The sequence below is a fragment of the Aspergillus multicolor genome, assembly GCF_047715735.1.
Source record: "Aspergillus multicolor strain CBS 133.54 unplaced genomic scaffold BDW74scaffold_29, whole genome shotgun sequence".
Taxonomy (NCBI): Eukaryota; Fungi; Ascomycota; class Eurotiomycetes; order Eurotiales; family Aspergillaceae; genus Aspergillus; species Aspergillus multicolor.
The window spans coordinates 265,931-282,942 of record NW_027395980.1 but is presented as its reverse complement, the minus strand read 5'-3'; the positions used below and the strand labels follow the sequence as shown (position 1 = coordinate 282,942).

The 17,012-nt window shown below is 51.8% G+C and overlaps 7 protein-coding genes across 7 annotated transcripts; 2 read left to right on the top strand and 5 right to left on the bottom strand.

Annotated features, from left to right (window-relative positions):
• The first annotated feature begins 70 nt into the window (after positions 1-70).
• BDW74DRAFT_159870 (uncharacterized protein) lies at positions 71-1,670 on the top strand. Its single transcript, XM_073725524.1, has 2 exons — positions 71-259; positions 307-1,670. Exon 2 carries the CDS (start codon positions 702-704, stop codon positions 1,536-1,538), a length of 837 nt encoding a protein of 278 aa, XP_073580378.1. The 5' UTR covers positions 71-259; positions 307-701; the 3' UTR covers positions 1,539-1,670.
• A 29-nt stretch (positions 1,671-1,699) lies between these two features.
• Positions 1,700-3,227, bottom strand: BDW74DRAFT_71891 (triose-phosphate isomerase TPI1). Its single transcript, XM_073733534.1, has 6 exons — positions 2,955-3,227; positions 2,559-2,838; positions 2,427-2,501; positions 2,226-2,338; positions 1,950-2,164; positions 1,700-1,890 (listed from the first exon to the last, which is right to left on the bottom strand). The coding sequence occupies exons 1-6, from the start codon at positions 2,990-2,992 to the stop codon at positions 1,862-1,864; spliced, it is 750 nt and encodes a 249-aa protein (XP_073580377.1). The 5' UTR covers positions 2,993-3,227; the 3' UTR covers positions 1,700-1,861.
• BDW74DRAFT_71890 (uncharacterized protein) lies at positions 3,228-5,353 on the bottom strand. Its single transcript, XM_073733533.1, has one exon. It carries the CDS (start codon positions 5,212-5,214, stop codon positions 3,463-3,465), a length of 1,752 nt encoding a protein of 583 aa, XP_073580376.1. The 5' UTR covers positions 5,215-5,353; the 3' UTR covers positions 3,228-3,462.
• Positions 5,354-5,614: 261 nt separating this feature from the next.
• BDW74DRAFT_71898 (uncharacterized protein) lies at positions 5,615-6,695 on the bottom strand. The gene has a single exon (XM_073733535.1). It carries the CDS (start codon positions 6,516-6,518, stop codon positions 5,742-5,744), a length of 777 nt encoding a protein of 258 aa, XP_073580375.1. The 5' UTR covers positions 6,519-6,695; the 3' UTR covers positions 5,615-5,741.
• Positions 6,696-6,778: 83 nt separating this feature from the next.
• Positions 6,779-8,057, bottom strand: BDW74DRAFT_71887 (ESCRT-III subunit protein DID4). The gene is made up of 5 exons (XM_073733532.1): positions 7,966-8,057; positions 7,696-7,910; positions 7,561-7,621; positions 7,236-7,496; positions 6,779-7,176 (listed from the first exon to the last, which is right to left on the bottom strand). The coding sequence occupies exons 1-5, from the start codon at positions 7,969-7,971 to the stop codon at positions 7,039-7,041; spliced, it is 681 nt and encodes a 226-aa protein (XP_073580374.1). The 5' UTR covers positions 7,972-8,057; the 3' UTR covers positions 6,779-7,038.
• A 139-nt stretch (positions 8,058-8,196) lies between these two features.
• On the top strand, positions 8,197-11,409 carry BDW74DRAFT_159863 (mitofusin). Its single transcript, XM_073725523.1, has 3 exons — positions 8,197-8,591; positions 8,652-10,723; positions 10,773-11,409. The coding sequence occupies exons 1-3, from the start codon at positions 8,236-8,238 to the stop codon at positions 11,132-11,134; spliced, it is 2,790 nt and encodes a 929-aa protein (XP_073580373.1). The 5' UTR covers positions 8,197-8,235; the 3' UTR covers positions 11,135-11,409.
• A 2,301-nt stretch (positions 11,410-13,710) lies between these two features.
• On the bottom strand, positions 13,711-16,738 carry BDW74DRAFT_187267 (BRCT domain protein). The gene is made up of 7 exons (XM_073731444.1): positions 16,590-16,738; positions 16,479-16,540; positions 16,148-16,424; positions 15,474-16,093; positions 15,150-15,426; positions 15,020-15,100; positions 13,711-14,970 (listed from the first exon to the last, which is right to left on the bottom strand). Exons 1-7 carry the CDS (start codon positions 16,609-16,611, stop codon positions 13,901-13,903), a joined length of 2,409 nt encoding a protein of 802 aa, XP_073580372.1. The 5' UTR covers positions 16,612-16,738; the 3' UTR covers positions 13,711-13,900.
• Between the last annotated feature and the right edge of the window lie 274 nt (positions 16,739-17,012).

The following is a 17,012-nucleotide window of genomic DNA, read 5'->3' as shown; positions in this document are numbered from 1 at the left end:
CCGGGCCCGCCCAGTCTGGGGCTTCATCGTCGCATCATAGCTTCTTCGAATTTCCTCGGCAATTACTTTCAGTTTCTAGATGCTGTGCGGGGGCTGCCTCGTGTGTTATCCGCAGTGAACCTTTCTACCCGACTTCATACCCTTGTTAATGTCCGACAATGCTTGATTTCATGGACTATATCCAACTCGCATTCGCGGAGGGGACGCAATGGAACCGCGACAACTCGTACTCATCGCTCACTGCAACAACCCAGAGTCGGTAATAGCAACTTTCACTTGTGAAGCCTGATATTGACTCAGGCCTAGATCTTCTGGACTTCACAACGCCCGAGCGTGTCCGCGTACATCTCTCTTCTCTCTCAACACCTAACTTCGCGACGAGCTATACCCTCGGCACCGTTGGGCTAATTGAAGGCTCCGTCTCATATCTCTACAGTAACGTATCATTCGACAATACACCTAGCAAAAGTGCTCTGATCCCCCTCCGCAAACTTTCTCCTGGCTACCGCCAAGTACAAGCGCCAATCGCTCCCCCGGTGGATTCCTGGAACTGGGACTCGATACTAGACGGAACAAAGGGTGGATGTAAAGGCCATCGACAGACATCGAACGGACAAAAGGCGACATTGCTTCATGCAACGTTGCACTTGCCACCACCGACGACCTTGAACGCGCTCTTTTTGCGACGCATCTCTCCAACTATGCAACTCGCACTCGCCGTCTCGTCTACACGCGGTCCGCCATTATCGAAGTCTGCGCCGCAAGCTACACTTTTGACTCAACTCTCTCACGACACTGGTAAATTTAGCAATGAGTATCTGTTCAGCACAGACAATTCGCTCTTCGGTTGGCGCGGACTATGGAACTTTGGCCCCGATCCCCGATTCAGCAGCGGCGCACAGCGGTTGTCCCTTCTATCAGCCGGCGCAGAGGCGTATTACTCTCCAGTTTCGTCGTTAATAGGCATGTCGACAGGCTTAAGGTTCAGCACATTACCAGCGGCCACTTCGTCAACATCAAGCCCTAACACTCCTATATCTACCTTCCCATATACCCTAACGCTCACACTCACCCCACTGACGGGGTCCCTCTCAACATCCTACTCTTTACGCGCCTCCCCCAACCTCTCCTTCAGCTCCCGCTTCGGCTTCAACGTCTACAGCTGGGAGAGCGAGATGGTAGCGGGATTCGAGCTCTGGCGACAGCCGAAAAAGACTACCTTGGTAGACGACGACGGGCTCGAATGGGCTCGCCGCAAGACCCGCATATGGGATACCCCGGTCTCCCCCCCTATGCCGGAAATCCCACCCTCCAGAGAAGAAGACGAAACTCAGGAATCGGTGCTTAAAGTTCGCATTGATCAGTCCTGGAATGTGCGCCTTCTCTGGGAAGGTCGGGTCAAGGAGCTCCTGGTGAGTGCTGGTGTTGGGCTAGGCCCGAGCTCGTTTTCACCGGCTACGGCTGGGGCGCAGGGAAGTGGTGGCTCTCCGGCATCTTACTGGAGGGGTGTTGGTGTCTCCGTGTCGTATTCTTCGTAAGCGTTTCTAGGATCCTGCTACTAGATTTGTGGTACGCACATTATTAGTACCTAGATGTATATATTCTGTCACGCATAATGGGATACTACTTAACGGCGAAGGCGCCGGTCCAGAGACAGGAGAGAGTTTATCGTTTATTTCCATTTTTATTGTGTTATTACGATAAAATATCTAGGGGCTCTTTTGTAAATCGAGGTTACCTAAGTCTGATGATAGATTTGTCCACACCATCACAGCACCAAAAAGACGAGTGTATTCAATCGCCATGTCAAGCGCACAGGAATAGCCGTTCAAAGTCGTAATATTACTTTTATCGTAAGAGCTTACAGGCGGGCGTTGACAATGTCAACGACTAAGACAATAGTTAGCGCAATGCACTTAGGTGGACATAGAAACGATGTAGAGACATACAGGCAGGCTTAAGACTGGCACCACCGACAAGGAAGCCATCGATATCGGCCTCCTTGGCGAGGTCCTTGCAGTTCTTCTCGCTGACTGAGCCACCGTAGATGATTCGGGTGTTCTCGGCGGCCTCGGCGGAGATTGCCTCCTTCAGCCATTTGCGGATGGCAGCGTGGACTTCCTGGGCCTGCTCGGTCGTAGCGACCTTACCGGTTCCGATAGCCCTGTAGTACTATTAGTCCGCCTGAACTATATGAAGCCGAGGCGCGAATAAATGGAGCTTACCAGACGGGCTCGTAGGCAATGACAACCTTGGACCACTGCTCCTTGGAGAGCTCCTTAGCAGCGGCGTTGAGCTGGCGGGTGACGACATCAATGGTCTTGTTGGCCTCACGCTCCTTCAAAGTTGTTAGTTACTGTAGGACACCGGAGACCCAGGTAAAGTGGGGTAGCTAGGACAAGCAAAAGAAAAAAAAGAAGCCTTACCTCGAGCGTCTCACCGATGCAGAAAATCACTTGCAGACCCCCCTCAATAGCGGCCTTGGTCTTACGGGCAATGAACTAGATTTCTTAGCATTCTGATTCGTGTCACCGGCGATCACCTAGTGGGGCGCATACCTCGTCAGTCTCCTTGAGGATGACACGGCGCTCGCTGTGTCCGAGGATGGTCCAGTTGATGTTGGCCTCGCGGAGCTGCTGGACACTGATCTCACCGGTGAAAGCACCGTTGGGCTTGTCGAAGACGTTCTGGGCGGCGACACCGATCTTCTCGTTGGCGGTCTCGCGGGCCTGGAGGAGGTAGAGAGCAGGAGGGGAGACGACGACCTCAGCGGACTTGTCCAGGTCGGCAGAGTTCAGGTTCTTGATGATGGAGGTAGTGCTCTCGGCATTACCGTTCCTGTTAGGCGGATAAAAGGAGGCAATGGTTAGCGATGCCAGTCTATGAAGGTAGAGTTCGAGGGGTGATTCGAGGAGTATAAGGCCGGCACGAGGGCATTGCGGGGTAGCTCATACATCTTGAAGTTGCCGCCAACGAAGAAAGTGCGAGGCATTTTGGATGGTTGATTGGGTATATTAGAGGATTGAGAAAGGGAGAGGTCAGTGAGTATAGGTAATTGAAGTGTGATCTGGAAGAGTGGAAGGTGAGAAGAAGAAATGACGAAGACGAAAACAAACTGGGAGCGGGAGTGTACTAAGCCGGTGAAATGGAGGGGTCGGAGCCAGCACTCGTGATGATCTCACAGTGGGCTGCCTCCCAGAGACCCACCAGAGTCTTGCTGGCCGTGCGTCACTACCTGAACGACTACACTGTCAAGGAAATTGGGCATTGACTACTCCGTACTTTGTCAAGTGCTGGAGTTCATACACTGACAATATCAGCGAACGACTGGTAGGTGTACAGATCCGCATTGTCCGTCCAGTCAACCCCCTAAGAACAAAAACCAGAACGCCATGACTATACAACCCTGGAAAAACACGAGCACAAAACCAATAGTTTTAGTCTCCTAGGACGAAGGATTCATCAGTAATGCAAGGCTCTCTGCAGATAGCCACGAGCATATGCGGGCGGGTCGCGCAGGGCCCTTGAGCGGTTCAGCATAGGGGCATCGTCCATTCGATCGGTGCGGAACGTGTCCTTGAACATCTGCTTCTGGTATTCAAAGAAGTGCTCACGATCCTCGAGATCTGCTTCCCAGTTCTCCAACATTCGACTCCGAATGTCATTCTGCGCTCGTCCTCTGACCTGGCTCATAAGCAGTTCCATCTCATCAGTGCTAGGCTGTTGGTGGACGATCCTCGGCTGAGCTGCCCACTGTCGACCATGACCATGATACCTATTCGCAAGTCTGCCAGTATGTCCTGAAACCGCTGGGACGATGTCGACAACACCTTCATCTCGGTATCTTCGGTACCCCCGGCTACGGTCGCTAGCTTGCTGCGACTCCTTCCGGTAGTTCGGGTCTTTTCGATAGTGTGTGCGGTGCCTATGGCGAGGCTGTGAGGATAAATGGCCGCGATAGAGGCTTCCTCGCCAGGGCTTTGGCGTCTTTAGCGATTTGGCCTCCTGGCTAGAGAACTCTTCATCAGAAATGTCATCATCATCATCTTGATCAGGAGTCAGGATGTCTTCACTGCTGTCACTCCCGTACACTAGTTCCGGCTCGGGTTCAGGACGTTGCTTTGAGGACTTGTCATGCTTGACCCTAGCTTTCGCCTGAGGGTCGCGGGCTGCGCTCTGGTGGGAAACCTCCTTTCTGTGGTTCATGCGATCTGGTTCCATAGAAACTTTCTGCGCACCATGACCTGGCGGATCAGGTCTGGTGGCCGGCGCAGGCGTATGAGGCTTATGATTGTGAATAACTGGCGCAGGCGTCGGCTGGCCCCTGGGGATGTTTTGCGCCCAGTTAACCTGTTCCGCAAACGGAGGCTCTCTCATCACATTCTGCGGTGGGTGATGGAAGGGAGCAGGGCCCGGTTGGTGAAATTGAGCAGGCACTGGTTGCACAGGTCCTGGCTGCATGCTATGCATATGAGATGGCATAGGCGTCTGAGAAAAACCTGGCATGGATCGTGGATCAGCGTATGGGCCATTTCCGACGAAGGGCCTATGCTGAGTCTCCGGCATGGGACCAGGACGCTGCGTCGTCTGAACTGGTCTCGAGTCTCTGGTCTGCGCAGGTGCTTCAGGCGGTGGCCGGCTCGTCGCTTTCCCTTGAAGAATAATGTGCATAGAAGTGGTCTCATAGTCACCACGGCGGTAGTTCTTGCCCTTGACTTCTTTCGTGTCTTCCTTTACATAAACGCAGATCCATTGGAAGCGGGGGTTACTCTGCCGAAGGGTCTCAACTAATCGATCCACATGGGGGCGCTTAACATTCGAAAGGCTTTGGTACTGATCCGCGACTGATCTCTTCTTGGACCCCTTTCGGACGAGGTCGGCAAGGTCATTCTGCCTCAGGTTCATCTTGGTCTTTTCGACCTTTTTCCAAGTTGGTTGATATCCTGGAGCAGCTGGAGCCTTGAAGAATGTGAAGCCGACATAACACGTCCCCGCATTTTCGTCAATGTCCGCGTTAGCGATGGGATCCCTTGACCTCGACTCACTGCTTGGACTGAATCTCTCTTGCTGGATATGCATTTGGTTCATCTGATTCGCTAGATGGTCAAAGTTTACTGGGCCTGATGGGTGGTTGAATACAACGTTTCTTTCGCCCGGGCCAGCTGCCGCGTGATGTGGATGAGGCATTGGTGGATTCATATTGGTAATGGTCATTCCGCAGAGGCTTGAGTACGAAGGAAAAGTGTGGAAGAAAAGTGGAGGCTTTGATGAGGTAGAAGAGAACTAACTTTTCAGGTGTATTTGGATAGGGAAATAACGATTGAGGAATCCCAAGTGAGGCGGCAACTTGATCATTGAAATAACCCAAGCTTCCCACCCACTGCATAAAATCCACAGTCCTTTTGTCTGCTGGACCGGGGGGTCAGCGGATGATCGATGATACCGAATGCAATGCATTTCACACCCTTGTTGCATAAGGTCATCCATTAGCCAATGGGGATTTCGCTGTGCCGCACCCGATATATTAGTTTCGTTGCTCAACGTCTAGCGCCCGATATGCCGTCAGAAGACGGGCCCTGGGCAAAACGCGGAGTAGCTTGCAAGTTGTATCAGAGCCGGGGCAAACGGGCAAATGAGCTTCCCTCACCTGGTCGCAGCTGGCGACAAAAAGTGAGGCAGTGAACCCGGGCACTGGAACGTGAGGCTTCGGACATGGATCAGGATCCCACTAACTTACTCTGTTACTGTCGAGGCAGTAACAGTGTCCGGAAGAGAGCCTTGCTCAGCTGGCAGTTGAGGCTCTTCTGCATGAAATTTCGGAAGTGAGGCGGAGACAAGCCACTCGCGTTACATTTCCTGAACGACGTTGACCGGCTTCCTCGCTTGTACCGATGGAAGCCAGAGAGTATCACATGAAATGATTGCTCTTGCAGGTAAGGGCTTGATACCAAGGCATCGCTAACAGGCTGCAGCATTTGTCCGGGACGCAAGATATCAGTTGCCCATTGCATACCCTGCATACCGCTTGTGCCCTCCGCAAGAGGGTATATGCAGCCAAGGTCCACGCTTCGAATCACCCAATGCCGTTGCTTATAGCATTGCCCCGGCCTCGACCAGCTTCGGGCTGTGCCATATCTTCTGCGGAGTACTGCCAATCGCGGATGAGTCACTGTCACAATCGCTTGGCAGTTGCTTCCTTGCTTACAACTATCCAATGACCACATGGCACAAGAGCACTGCTGGCTTGGGCTTACATGCATCGAACTCGAACTGCCTGTATGGACTCTATCAAACACCTCCAAGCTTCCCCTCCCTTCCGTTGCACGAACACGAGCCCGGGCAAATAAAATCCTGCTCATGGCTTGCTCCTCCGTGCTAAGCCTGCTATACCCGAGACCGTAGCCTATGAATGGCTCATCCCGTATCTCATGTATGCAGAGTGGCCCCGCACGACGCAAAGTCGCATATTCCGTACTTTCTATCATCTGAATGCCTCTGCGTCCGCAGCAGAGCCTCATGGATTGGTCCTGCAATGATCACTGTGCGACTGGTCCGATTCAGATATTCCAATCCGTTCCAGCAGGTACTGGGCGATCTCGCATATTCTTTGCGAGATTGCGTTGTTTGTGCTACTCTGCATCGAACACCCAGGAAGATAGGATCCCCTCGTCTTCGACGTCCAAAGTATGAGCGAGGCGCGGTTTGCGCAACATTTGTCCCTTTATCGCATGGGTTAGAAGTCTTCTACGCAAAGAGCCTCATTCCAAGGATGTCGGTGTCGATAATAGCAGATAAAGGTAAGTCAAGATTTAAAAAAAATGATGAGACTAGCCAGGATATAATTCGAATCAGTTCAAGCCTAATTCAAGATATCAATGGATTATCATTTCAATTTCGCTCCTCTTGTAACGTAGAAGGGTATGTGTCATCGTCGCTTCGATAATAGAACCATAAGCCATGTGGGAAATCAGAGCTCGTATACAGCGGCAAATAAACAAAAAGATCGAAGGTGAGGCGTAGATGCTGCGAGTGTCGTAACTATCGTCTGAGACTGTCAAGCCTCGCCTGAAGATCGTCGTCGTCACCGCCGCCGGCACCACCACCAGCACCAACCGCTTGAGCCACCCGGGCCTCACTGACCGATTCTTTCTGTATCCCCGATGGCGTCTCACCCAGCTGTTTCAAAGAAGCATTAGTATGATCCTGCCTGTGTCCCTCGATAAGGATTTACGCACCGCCTGGTTAAGGTCCACACCAATCTCATCTAAGACCTCCTTGACGATGTCCTCGCCTTCCTCATCCTCACCCTCCATCCCTGTCGCTTCGTCGATCGCGTCATCCATCATCTCTTGCCGTTGGTCCATTATGTCGTTCTCGCGCTCGAACTCCATCGCAATCCGCTGCAGCGCCGGAAGGTTCATTTGCCGGTTCATGCTGCCCAGTAGCATGGTCGCGCCCTTCATCGACTGCATCATCTGTTCGTTGCTTCTAACGGTCTATACCACGGGCAAGTAAGTTCTCTGTCAAGCGGCAAGCGTCTCGGTCGAGTAGACGACGTACCTGGATGCGCAGGGAGATAGCTTGTAGTTGTGTCCGCATCTGATAAAATTTCTGGATATATCTGTTCATCGCATAGAGAGCAACAGTTAGCGGCTTGCCGACATGGCGACTCTGAAATGATCTCATGCTGCATACCTTCGTGTCCGTACCAGATCTTTCGCCTGGATTTTGCAGGCCCCGATTTGCCCATTCTTCGCGCTCTTCTTGATATCCTGTATGAGTTTCTTCTCTTGGTTTTCGAGCTTCGTCCGCTCCCTGTCTAATTCGCGCTGCGTCCTGTCGAGCGCCCGCTGGTGCTTGCGGAGACGCTCTGCGGGCGTCATACGCTTTCCGAAAGCCCACTCGACAATCTGGGGCAAACTGTCAGCATGGATCCCGGTCATAAAAACATATCACAGAACTCACGTTCATTTTGACAGACGGGGAGAAATTGATATGATAGATGGGAACGTGGGGTATTCAATGCGGCAGAAACAGAGGCCTTCGGCGAGCTGCGGTGACATCAGGCTCCAGACAATGTAACGGCGATACGAACGGCTTTACGGCAGTCACATGGCAGCCGCTAAGCCCATTTAGGTCATGATTTTTACCCGCGCCGAGAGAAATCACATCACCTTACCCTCATCCAACATTCCATCTCAACTCGAGCTCTATACGAACTGCGCCGTTATCGTCATGAGTCAGGAGTATTTCCCCGGAAAGGTCGGCTCCTCTGCTGGCGAGGGGTCGTCCAGACGGCCACCCGATGAGAGACCAGAAGAAAGTCCATTCGCCCCCCGACTCCCGCCCTCGTATATGACCGTTGGAAACGGCTCGACCTCGGAGAGCGCCACGGCTTTGATGAACTCGCTACATGCGGACTCGGGGTATGGTGGTAGTGTTGCGGATGGAGAATCTAGTGCAGCTTGGAGATCCGAGTTGATGGTGGATAGACCGACGCCCGCGCATACTCCTACACATGCTGGAGAATGGAATCCCGCCGCTGAGCACGAGAAGCAGATTGTCGCTAGCCATGTTCACCAGCTACTATAGTATGTTATACCTAAATATGGTGGTAGGTTGTGAGTTCTTCAGCATGCTAATGAGTGTAGTAACTCGAATCGAACCAAGCTTGCGCGCGCGATCTCCCGGACCATCGAAACACTGAAGGAGCTTCAGGATATGAACCGCCAATGGCCCGCCCACTACCCTTCCGTACAGAACCTCCCCGACTCCCCTTCGGATCGTCCTTCTTTACATCAGAGTCAGTCGTTTTTCCAGGACGCTCACCACGACGATCTGTCACGGCCTGGCGCCCTGAGACGTGCCGCCACCATGCCTACGAACGAAGAACTTACAGAATCGAGTGCTGCCGCCGAACGCCGAGCCCCGCCGGAGCCAAGATTGATGAGCCCGCAGATTGCGCAAGAGTTCTCGATCCTGAAGTTAGACTTGAAGCTGGGAGCGCTGTCGCAAGCCGAACTTGTACACTCTTTGGAAAAGTCATCAATCGCGTCGCTGCTGGATGGAAAGATTGGCCAGAGCATCAAGCATCTCCTCTCGCTGCGGGACAGGATTGAGGATATTTCCAGCAAAGTCTTGATTACTGGAGACCTGAATGCAGGAAAGTCAACGTTCTGTAACGCCCTTTTGCGTCGCAAGGTACTACCTGAAGACCAGCAGCCCTGCACGAGTATCTTCTGCGAGGTCCTCGATGCCCGGGAGAATAGTGGACTCGAGGAGGTGCATGCTGTGCACAAGGACCGCCACTACAATCGCAACGATGAAACTACGTATGACGTCTATGCCCTAAGCGAACTCGAGGATATCGTTATCGACAACACAAAGTACATGCAGTGCAAGGTTTACGTGAAGGACGTGCGAACAATAGATGAATCTCTGCTCAACAATGGTGTCGTCGACATTGCTCTGATTGATGCGCCTGGTCTCAACTCGGACTCATTGAAGACTACAGCCGTCTTTGCCCGCCAGGAGGAAATTGATGTGGTTGTGTTCGTCGTTTCCGCTGCCAACCATTTCACTCTGTCCGCTCAGGACTTCATCTGGAACGCCGCGCACGAAAAAGCCTACATGTTTATGGTCGTCAACGGTTTCGATCAGATTCGCGACAAGCAGCGGTGCCAGCGCATGATCCTGGATCAGATCAAGAAATTGAGTCCCCGCACATACAAGGAAGCTGCTGAACTCGTGCACTTCGTTTCGAGCAATGCTGTCCCTGTTGCACCGCAAATTCCTGCTGGAGGTGGAGGTGGCGGTGGCGGGGGCTCCGACCCTAATGGAAACGATTGGCCGGGCGGTGACGATGATGAGGACAAGTCCGATGACAAGAAGGGTAAAGGAAAAGAGAAGGAGAAGGAAAAGATACAAGATTTCGAGAACTTGGAGAGTTCTTTGCGGCGATTCGTGCTCGAGAAACGATCACGCTCGAAGCTGGCCCCTGCTCGGACCTACCTTCTCAACCTCCTTGCGGACATCAATGCCTTGGCTGGTGTGAATCGTGACATAGCGGACAAGGAACTTCAGACCGTCTTGAAGGAACTGGCCGACCTTGAGCCTGCTTACGAGAATGGCAAGAAGAAGAAGGTCGAACTGCAGGAAGAAGTGGACAAGTGTATTGATGACTCGTGCGACGACGTTTACAAGCACACTCGAACAACCTTGACTAATGCAATCACAAATGTCTCCGAGGCTAATCTTGGTGTTGAGTATCCCGGTATCTTTTCTGCATTTCAGTACGCCGAGGATCTGAAGTTCGCTATGCTTGACCATATCTCCGCGTCAGTGGAGGGTTGCGAGGATTATGCTCGTACCAAAACATCTCAGGGCGTTGGTTTCATTCAGAACCTTGGACTGCTGCATATCGGAGAAGACAAGTTTACCGCTCCTACCTTCCGCGCAGACCTGATGTTCCGTCGTGGTCGTCGTCATGCACTGGCGAAACAGGTCACCACGGAGGTAGAGCTCTTGGATTTCTTCGACATCTCTGGTCTTTGGGAGCGGCAGGAGAAGCTCGCCGGAACAGGCATGGCTATGACGGCTGTAACTGTTCTTGGTGGCAGGGCTTTTGGTGGTATCAGCTGGGTTGATAGCGCGTTCAGTGCTGCTAAGTTCCTCGGACCGAACAACATCCGACGTCTCCTTCTACCTGGTATCTTCGCTGCTGGTAAGTTTCTGCTCTTATTTGTTCAAATACTGTTAGCTAACTTGTCCAGCTGCTATTACCGCGGCCTATGTGCTTTCCACAATTCCCCAGACCCTCCCTCCTCGACTTTCGCGCAAGATCGCTGCCACTCTTTCAGAAATGGACTATGTCCATTCCAACTCTACCCGGATATCATCTGAGGTTCGCCGTATCCTTCGTCTACCCGCTGGTAATCTTCAGAACTCCCTGGCCCAGGATGTCGAAGACCTCGGGCGACGCAAGCAGGAGGTTAGTAAGACGAAGCAGGAGAGCGAGGTCGCTAGCAAGTACTTCGCCAACCTGTTCCGCGATAGCACCGACAACAGAACATCCGTCGAGAACATTGATCTTGACGGCCCGTTGCCTGGTGGGCTCGGTGCCTACGAGGCCTGATCTCGTCCATTACTCCTGTACAAAATTACGACGTCCCACGATGTATCTCCTACTGTTCTACCTTCTCTTCCAATGTTGCAAAATATCCCCATTGTGTACAATTGCTTTAATTCTCTTCAACACTGTTAATTCCTTTCGCTTTTCCTCTCTTTATACATAGCTCGGATTGAGAGCCTCCTTTCTAGAACGGGGTTGTGTTAGATAACCCTCTTTGACCATGCTTGACGGCGCTTAACCTTGATAGCCACAAATAATCGAACCATACCAACATGTTATTCTTGTTCTACGTAACTTTCCGCCCCCTCCATGACTTGAAAATGGAAGACCCTGAAAGGAGGCTTCGTGCAATTTTTCTACTTAGACTTGTCCCTAGCCATGATGTAGCGCATAACACTTGAATTTCAGTCTCAAACAATAACAGCCCTACGCAACAGTAGACTACTCACCCCACCTAAAGAGTCATTCTAGAGCCTAGTGACCAGTGACTCCCGTGCAGATGACTAGAGCCTGGTGTTCTCTTCCTAATCTGCTCACAGCAAGGATGGGTCTGCCAGTGAATGACTCCCTAACATCCAGCCACAATTCACTCAAGTCAGGCAGAAGGCCTGAGAATTGAATGGATCTGAGAACTTGTCACTCCGGGACTCCTTGACTTGCCTATTTAATTCTCTTCCTCGCCCCCTCTCCTTCCTCTTCTTCCTCTTCCTCAACAACACCCAACTGGGATACCTTTGCTCAGCCAGCACCCATCCTGACTTTGTCTTTTACTGTGTCGCAGGCAAGTTATATTCCAGGGTATTTTTTTTTTCTTGCCTTTCAGCTTACTGATTGTTATCTTTCTCTTTCTTTCTAAGTCCAGTGTTACTTGGGACATGCAACCGCGAAGACATGCAACACAGCAGCCACGCACTCGAGTCTTCGGCACGGTGACATGCATCCTCCTCTATTCACTTCACAGGATTGAGGGTCTAGAGATTGATGGAAGCATGGATTTGCTGAGCGACCGAGTCGAGTGCTCAGTGTGTGCTGTTGGAGGAAGAATGTGAGCTTGACTCCATGTAACACTTGACTGACTTGTTTTGGTCATGTCTAGGAGTCGTACCTTCCTCTTGTTCTTCCTTCACTGCGTCGAGTCCTTCCTGCGTTTCCCCCTGCGTTTTCGTTCTCCTTCCTCCTCCTCTTCCTCCTTCTTCTCCTTCGGTGACTCCGAGTTTCATCAAGTCTTGGTTTTCTTTGCAACACTGCCTTGCTACCCGCCCCTGACACGGAGCCGTGAGCTGAGGACAGTCTTTTCTGATCAATTGGACGTCCCATCAGACAGTGCTTAGAACTTGATCAGCCCTAGTGGCAATTGGCCTTCGAGCCATGCATCACCAGCCAAATGCCAATAGCCTTCATGATGAAACCGAGAAGCGGCCCTTGGGGGTGTACTTCTCCTGAGAGGCTCGAGCATAGATATCATAGCCCTTTTCCCTCAGCTCTTCACAGTGTCTTTTTCCATTCTATTTCTTTTCATCCCCTCAGCTCTCCTCACTACTCCTTACCTAATACACTCAACTCATACTCAACCCATGATGAATGATGAACTGGGAGCGAATCAATCTGCTGGTCTGACCGGCAGATTATCCCATCTGACAGGCGTGCATTGGGCTTCTGGGTGCCCTCTTACTCCCCATCTCCCGTGCCTTGATGATGATAAAGGGTAGCGCCTTCGAGGTTGCAAGCCCACTGAAAGGCCACCCCACGCTTTCCTGCGCACCACGTTCACGAATCGACCCTGACGGGCTCGTTGAGCTTGTGCCTTGTGCTTCTCTCCTCCAGGAAACTGGAAGGGAAGCTGTCTTGGGTTTTAGCTCCGCCTAGAAGGCTTCAGACTCTCAGCGATCAAATCCCACCCGATTCGTGCAAAACATTCATTCCCCTTGACTCTTGTGCTTATATCTGTTCTTTTCACACGATGCCTCGATGATGATAACGGATTCTCATTCCAGCTGAGAGGCATAATCACATCTCTACTTCCCAATTCAACTTTACCCGCCTTCATGATGAAAGTGGAATAAATGACCTTCTCCGCCGAAGGCCATGATGGCCACTGTGTCTTCTGTGCCTCTTTTTGTACGACCATGAAGTATATCCTATCTTGTTTCTTAGCATGTATCAGCGCTCCCTGACCTCGGCCACCGTCAAGACATCCCATTGTCTGGAAGGCATTGCCCCCCATCCCAGCCCCGAATGCCCTTCTATCATGATGACCGGTTTGAGAGCCATTTGCCTTAGTGATGATAAATTCCGTGTCAGTTGGAAAGCAGCGCTCAGCTACTTGATGACGATGCTATGTCGATCTAAAAGGCGTCCCCTGCTTGTTAGTTACTCTCATCAATCCATTTCAATGCATCCAGTTTCCCTGAATTCTCAAGTAGCAAAATTACCTAAGATCGTACTTGTTGGTATAATAAACCCCGGCTCGTAGTTAACTGAATACTCTCTTCAGTCTGTGCATTTTCACTCCCTGGTAGCATAGTAGGAGCACAAGCTACAATGAAACAATCTACGCTCTCTATCAAGCAGATGAGGCACAACACCAGGCAATTCAATATTTATGTATATATTATGCATCATAACTCCCACAAATCCAACCCTTAGAGCAGAGTAACCAATGGAGAACGCCATGCACATGCTATGCAATTCGCAGATGAGCAGATGACAATAAGAACAAATCATGCAGCTGGAATCCAAGAACCGCCCGCATTCATAAGTGGCCCATAATCAAAACCCACCATCATCAACCGCCATACTCCTTGTCGCATTCCTCGTCCGCCGTCCAGTGCCCCACCCCACACTCTCCAACTCCTTCAGCTGATCAACAACAGGATCCTGCCGTCCCGCAGGCTTTTCAACAGCTTTACCCACGTTCCGAAGGAACGCCTCCCTCATGAGAACGGCATCCGCATCCTCGTAGTCAAGCTGCGTCATAGGCGGTGGCTCCTCCTCCTCAATCTGCTCGAGGCGCCGGTCCCGTTCTGCGTTGAGGTACTCAAGCTCAATGCGGCTTCCTGTGCCGAGGGAGGGAATCCCGCCGTCTGTATTCATGCTCACGCTCATACTCTCGGCTGCGCTTCCGGCTCCGTCTCCGTTCGCGGTGTCGATGGAGCTTGCGCGGGAGAAGACACGTTGGATGGAGGAGTTTGACTGCGCGCGGCCGAGGAGGGGTCTCGCGCGTCTTGAGCGCGGTCTGTCGGGGTCGCTGGTAGAGTCGGAGGTTGAGCGGGAGGGGCCGCTGCGGGCGTGTTTTAGGAGGCCGGTTACGGCGAGGTCGATGGCGGTTTTTGTGGAGGTTGCTGCGTCTTCTTCGTAGGTGTATTTGCGTTTTGCGGGAGATTTGATGGTGTCTGCAGCTTCGATTGGGGGTGGTTTTGATGGGGAGACGGATTTCTGTGGTGATTTCGGGTTTGATAGTGGTTTGACTGGGGATGCTTTCTGCGGACTCTCCGAGATGGTTTGTTTCGGTTCTTTGGGTGTGGATTTTGCGTCTTGCGACTTAGGTTTATTGGGGGCCGTGTTTTCCAGGGGCTTTTGTTGTGAAGGTCGCTTATGTGATGGGCGAGAACCTGCTCGCAATTCTAGACCTTTGCTGCTCTGTGTTGAGGGTTTTCGAACGAGATAAGGCTCGAAAGGCTGTTTCTTCTCTTGTCGGATGGAAGACCACAGCCACTCTGCAGTTACAGCCGGTACGCCCCATTCGTGGGTATGGCGCAGCTTTTCGTGGTTCAGGGACGTTGCAGCATTGCAGATGAGAACGGATGCACTAGGTTTCAGATACTCATTGTATGTGGCACCTAGATAATCAGCAGACAGAAGAAAGAGGAAGAAGTGACAGTAACTGACCTACTAGGTTGACCAACTTTGAGAGGTGTAGAAGGTCCATGCGGGAGAAGCCAGTGGAGCAAATGTTCATGCCCGATAATCCTAGCCTCGTCAGTATACTCTGTCAAACGTGCACTGATATGCCACTTACCTTTTACAGGGTAAGAAGGGATTGGTGTGTTTGCGATGTGAGATTCGGGCGAGACTAATGATTTTGTGTCAAGACACCTTTCTAACCACATGTCTGTCACGATATCGCACTCGAATGCTAGATCATCCGTGGATGGGACGGTAGATCGTGGTGTTTTGTAAGGCGCAATGATGTACAGCCCGTGGCCTTTCTTTGGTATGTCCGGGCGCGAGAAGTCGCTCATAGATTCTACCAACTGAGCACCATTGAATGAAAGATGGTTCCGTAATACATTTGCCTAGAAAGTCAGGGGCGCAGCGACCTTGTGGACAGGCGAGAACGTACCTGTTTCGAAGAGAAGCCATGTATCAAGAAGAAACACCCATCTAAGAAGCCGTTTCGACGATCGACCGCCGGTTCAGCCTTTGGCTCATGAGGCTGTGAAGGAGGAGCAAAGGTGCTTTCGCTGGCGAATGACTTGGCTATCTGAAGAACAGGTGCATTCTTCTGCTTCTGCTCGTTTGCTGCCTGCCGTTCCTCTCGCGATGGCTTTGGCTCGGCGGTCTCGAATCCCATCCCAATTATATCGCCCCAAATATTCTCGTTTTGGTTGCTGAGCTTAGTGCTAGCGATTCTGCGCAGTTTCCGAGGTCGAGAGCCGGCGGAGCTTTCGCTTTCTGGCTGTTTTTGTTTGATTGCAGGTGTAGAGCGATTCCAAGCCCCAGCGCCCTGTTGCTCTGCAGGCAGAAGAGGATGGTACAGCGTCTCTTCAAGTACCATCCCACGCTCTATACAGTCGGTGAACCACTTGAGCGTAACCACCTTCACATTCCACTGTGTCGCATACTTGTATTTGTCACCAACCGCGGTCCGCGCAATCAGGTGTGTCACTGTTTTCGTGAGATCTTTTCTGAAGTCTGCGCCGTGTAGTTGGGCATTGTTGCGAATGTAGTTCCGGAGCTCCACTACAAAAAGAACCAGTCAGTTTTGTGACTTGGACGACAGCTCCGCATACTCACTATCTTCGAACCCCGTTATGCAGATCGCGGTTCCGGCAAATGTTGGCAGTTTATATTCCTCTTCCAGGGCCTGTAAATTGGTGTCTCCACCCTGCATCCAGGACTGACGTACGGCTTCTACCCATTCCGGCCGGAGCACAACGACGTCTGACCGTTCACGCGCAACAAACTTGTACTTCGCGGTACTGGTCTCGCCAACTAGCAAATGGGTGACTTCTGAGGTAAGATCGTAGCTGTGGCCCGCGCCCATCTGGCTCGCGATCGAGGCAAGTTCAGTCTGTATGCGATAAGCTATTAGCGTGTTTCTCGCAACTGCTCAAGGAGAACCAACGCGCAGCTCGGGAAGAACGGACGTAAAGCACAGAACCGCCCCCGCAAGAGGATGCTCCTTGTCTGCATCATATTAGTGATCTTCCGCAGCGAAAGCACCGTCTATACTGACTCGAGGAAGCCTGCCCTGCCATGCTTCATGATTGACGGCCTCGGAGGCTTATCGGGATCGGTCCAGTTCGGTTACTACCGGCGGTTGCGCGTCAAGATTTGTACTATCGCGTCGCGCTCATATATGTGGAGCGAACAGGGGATTGCGAGAATATAGGTAGATAACAATGCCTGCAGACAAGTCAAGTTGGTCGCGCAAGGAACCGGTTTTGTTGTTTTCCCCACGGAGCAACAGCGGAATTGAAGCCCTTATCAGTGGTCACGTGCGATAACAGCGCGTATCTCGGACGCGCCTCTTCGGGACGCGGAGTCTTCGATAATAATCTTAATGGCCAATCGCTATAAACAATCCCCTCACTTAGTTCACTCTAAACCCCCTCTCCCCCTCCCCTGTTTATGTACTTTTCCAGGGCATCACCCCGGA

Excerpts from the sequence above, each read along its gene's own strand:
- BDW74DRAFT_71887 (XM_073733532.1), bottom strand. Across the intron at positions 7,497-7,560 it reads CTATCTCCCTGCGCATCCAG|ACCGTTAGAAGCAACGAACA; the intron begins GTACGTCGTCTA and ends CCCGTGGTATAG. Across the intron at positions 7,177-7,235 it reads GTGTGGACCTTAACCAGGCG|CTGGGTGAGACGCCATCGGG; the intron begins GTGCGTAAATCC and ends TCTTTGAAACAG.
- BDW74DRAFT_71890 (XM_073733533.1), bottom strand. The coding sequence starts at position 5,214 with ATGACCATTACCAATATGAATCCACCAATGCCTCATCCACATCACGCG.
- BDW74DRAFT_159870 (XM_073725524.1), top strand. The coding sequence starts at position 702 with ATGCAACTCGCACTCGCCGTCTCGTCTACACGCGGTCCGCCATTATCG.
- BDW74DRAFT_71898 (XM_073733535.1), bottom strand. The coding sequence starts at position 6,518 with ATGAGGCTCTGCTGCGGACGCAGAGGCATTCAGATGATAGAAAGTACG.
- BDW74DRAFT_71891 (XM_073733534.1), bottom strand. The coding sequence starts at position 2,992 with ATGCCTCGCACTTTCTTCGTTGGCGGCAACTTCAAGAT. Across the intron at positions 2,502-2,558 it reads TCCTCAAGGAGACTGACGAG|TTCATTGCCCGTAAGACCAA; the intron begins GTATGCGCCCCA and ends TAAGAAATCTAG. Across the intron at positions 2,339-2,426 it reads GCATCGGTGAGACGCTCGAG|GAGCGTGAGGCCAACAAGAC; the intron begins GTAAGGCTTCTT and ends ACAACTTTGAAG.
- BDW74DRAFT_187267 (XM_073731444.1), bottom strand. The coding sequence starts at position 16,611 with ATGGCAGGGCAGGCTTCCTCGA. Across the intron at positions 16,094-16,147 it reads CATAACGGGGTTCGAAGATA|TGGAGCTCCGGAACTACATT; the intron begins GTGAGTATGCGG and ends TTCTTTTTGTAG. Across the intron at positions 14,971-15,019 it reads AAAGTTGGTCAACCTAGTAG|GTGCCACATACAATGAGTAT; the intron begins GTCAGTTACTGT and ends CTGATTATCTAG.
- BDW74DRAFT_159863 (XM_073725523.1), top strand. The coding sequence starts at position 8,236 with ATGAGTCAGGAGTATTTCCCCGGAAAGGTCGGCTCCTCTGCTGGCGAG. Across the intron at positions 8,592-8,651 it reads CATGTTCACCAGCTACTATA|TAACTCGAATCGAACCAAGC; the intron begins GTATGTTATACC and ends TAATGAGTGTAG. Across the intron at positions 10,724-10,772 it reads ACCTGGTATCTTCGCTGCTG|CTGCTATTACCGCGGCCTAT; the intron begins GTAAGTTTCTGC and ends TAACTTGTCCAG.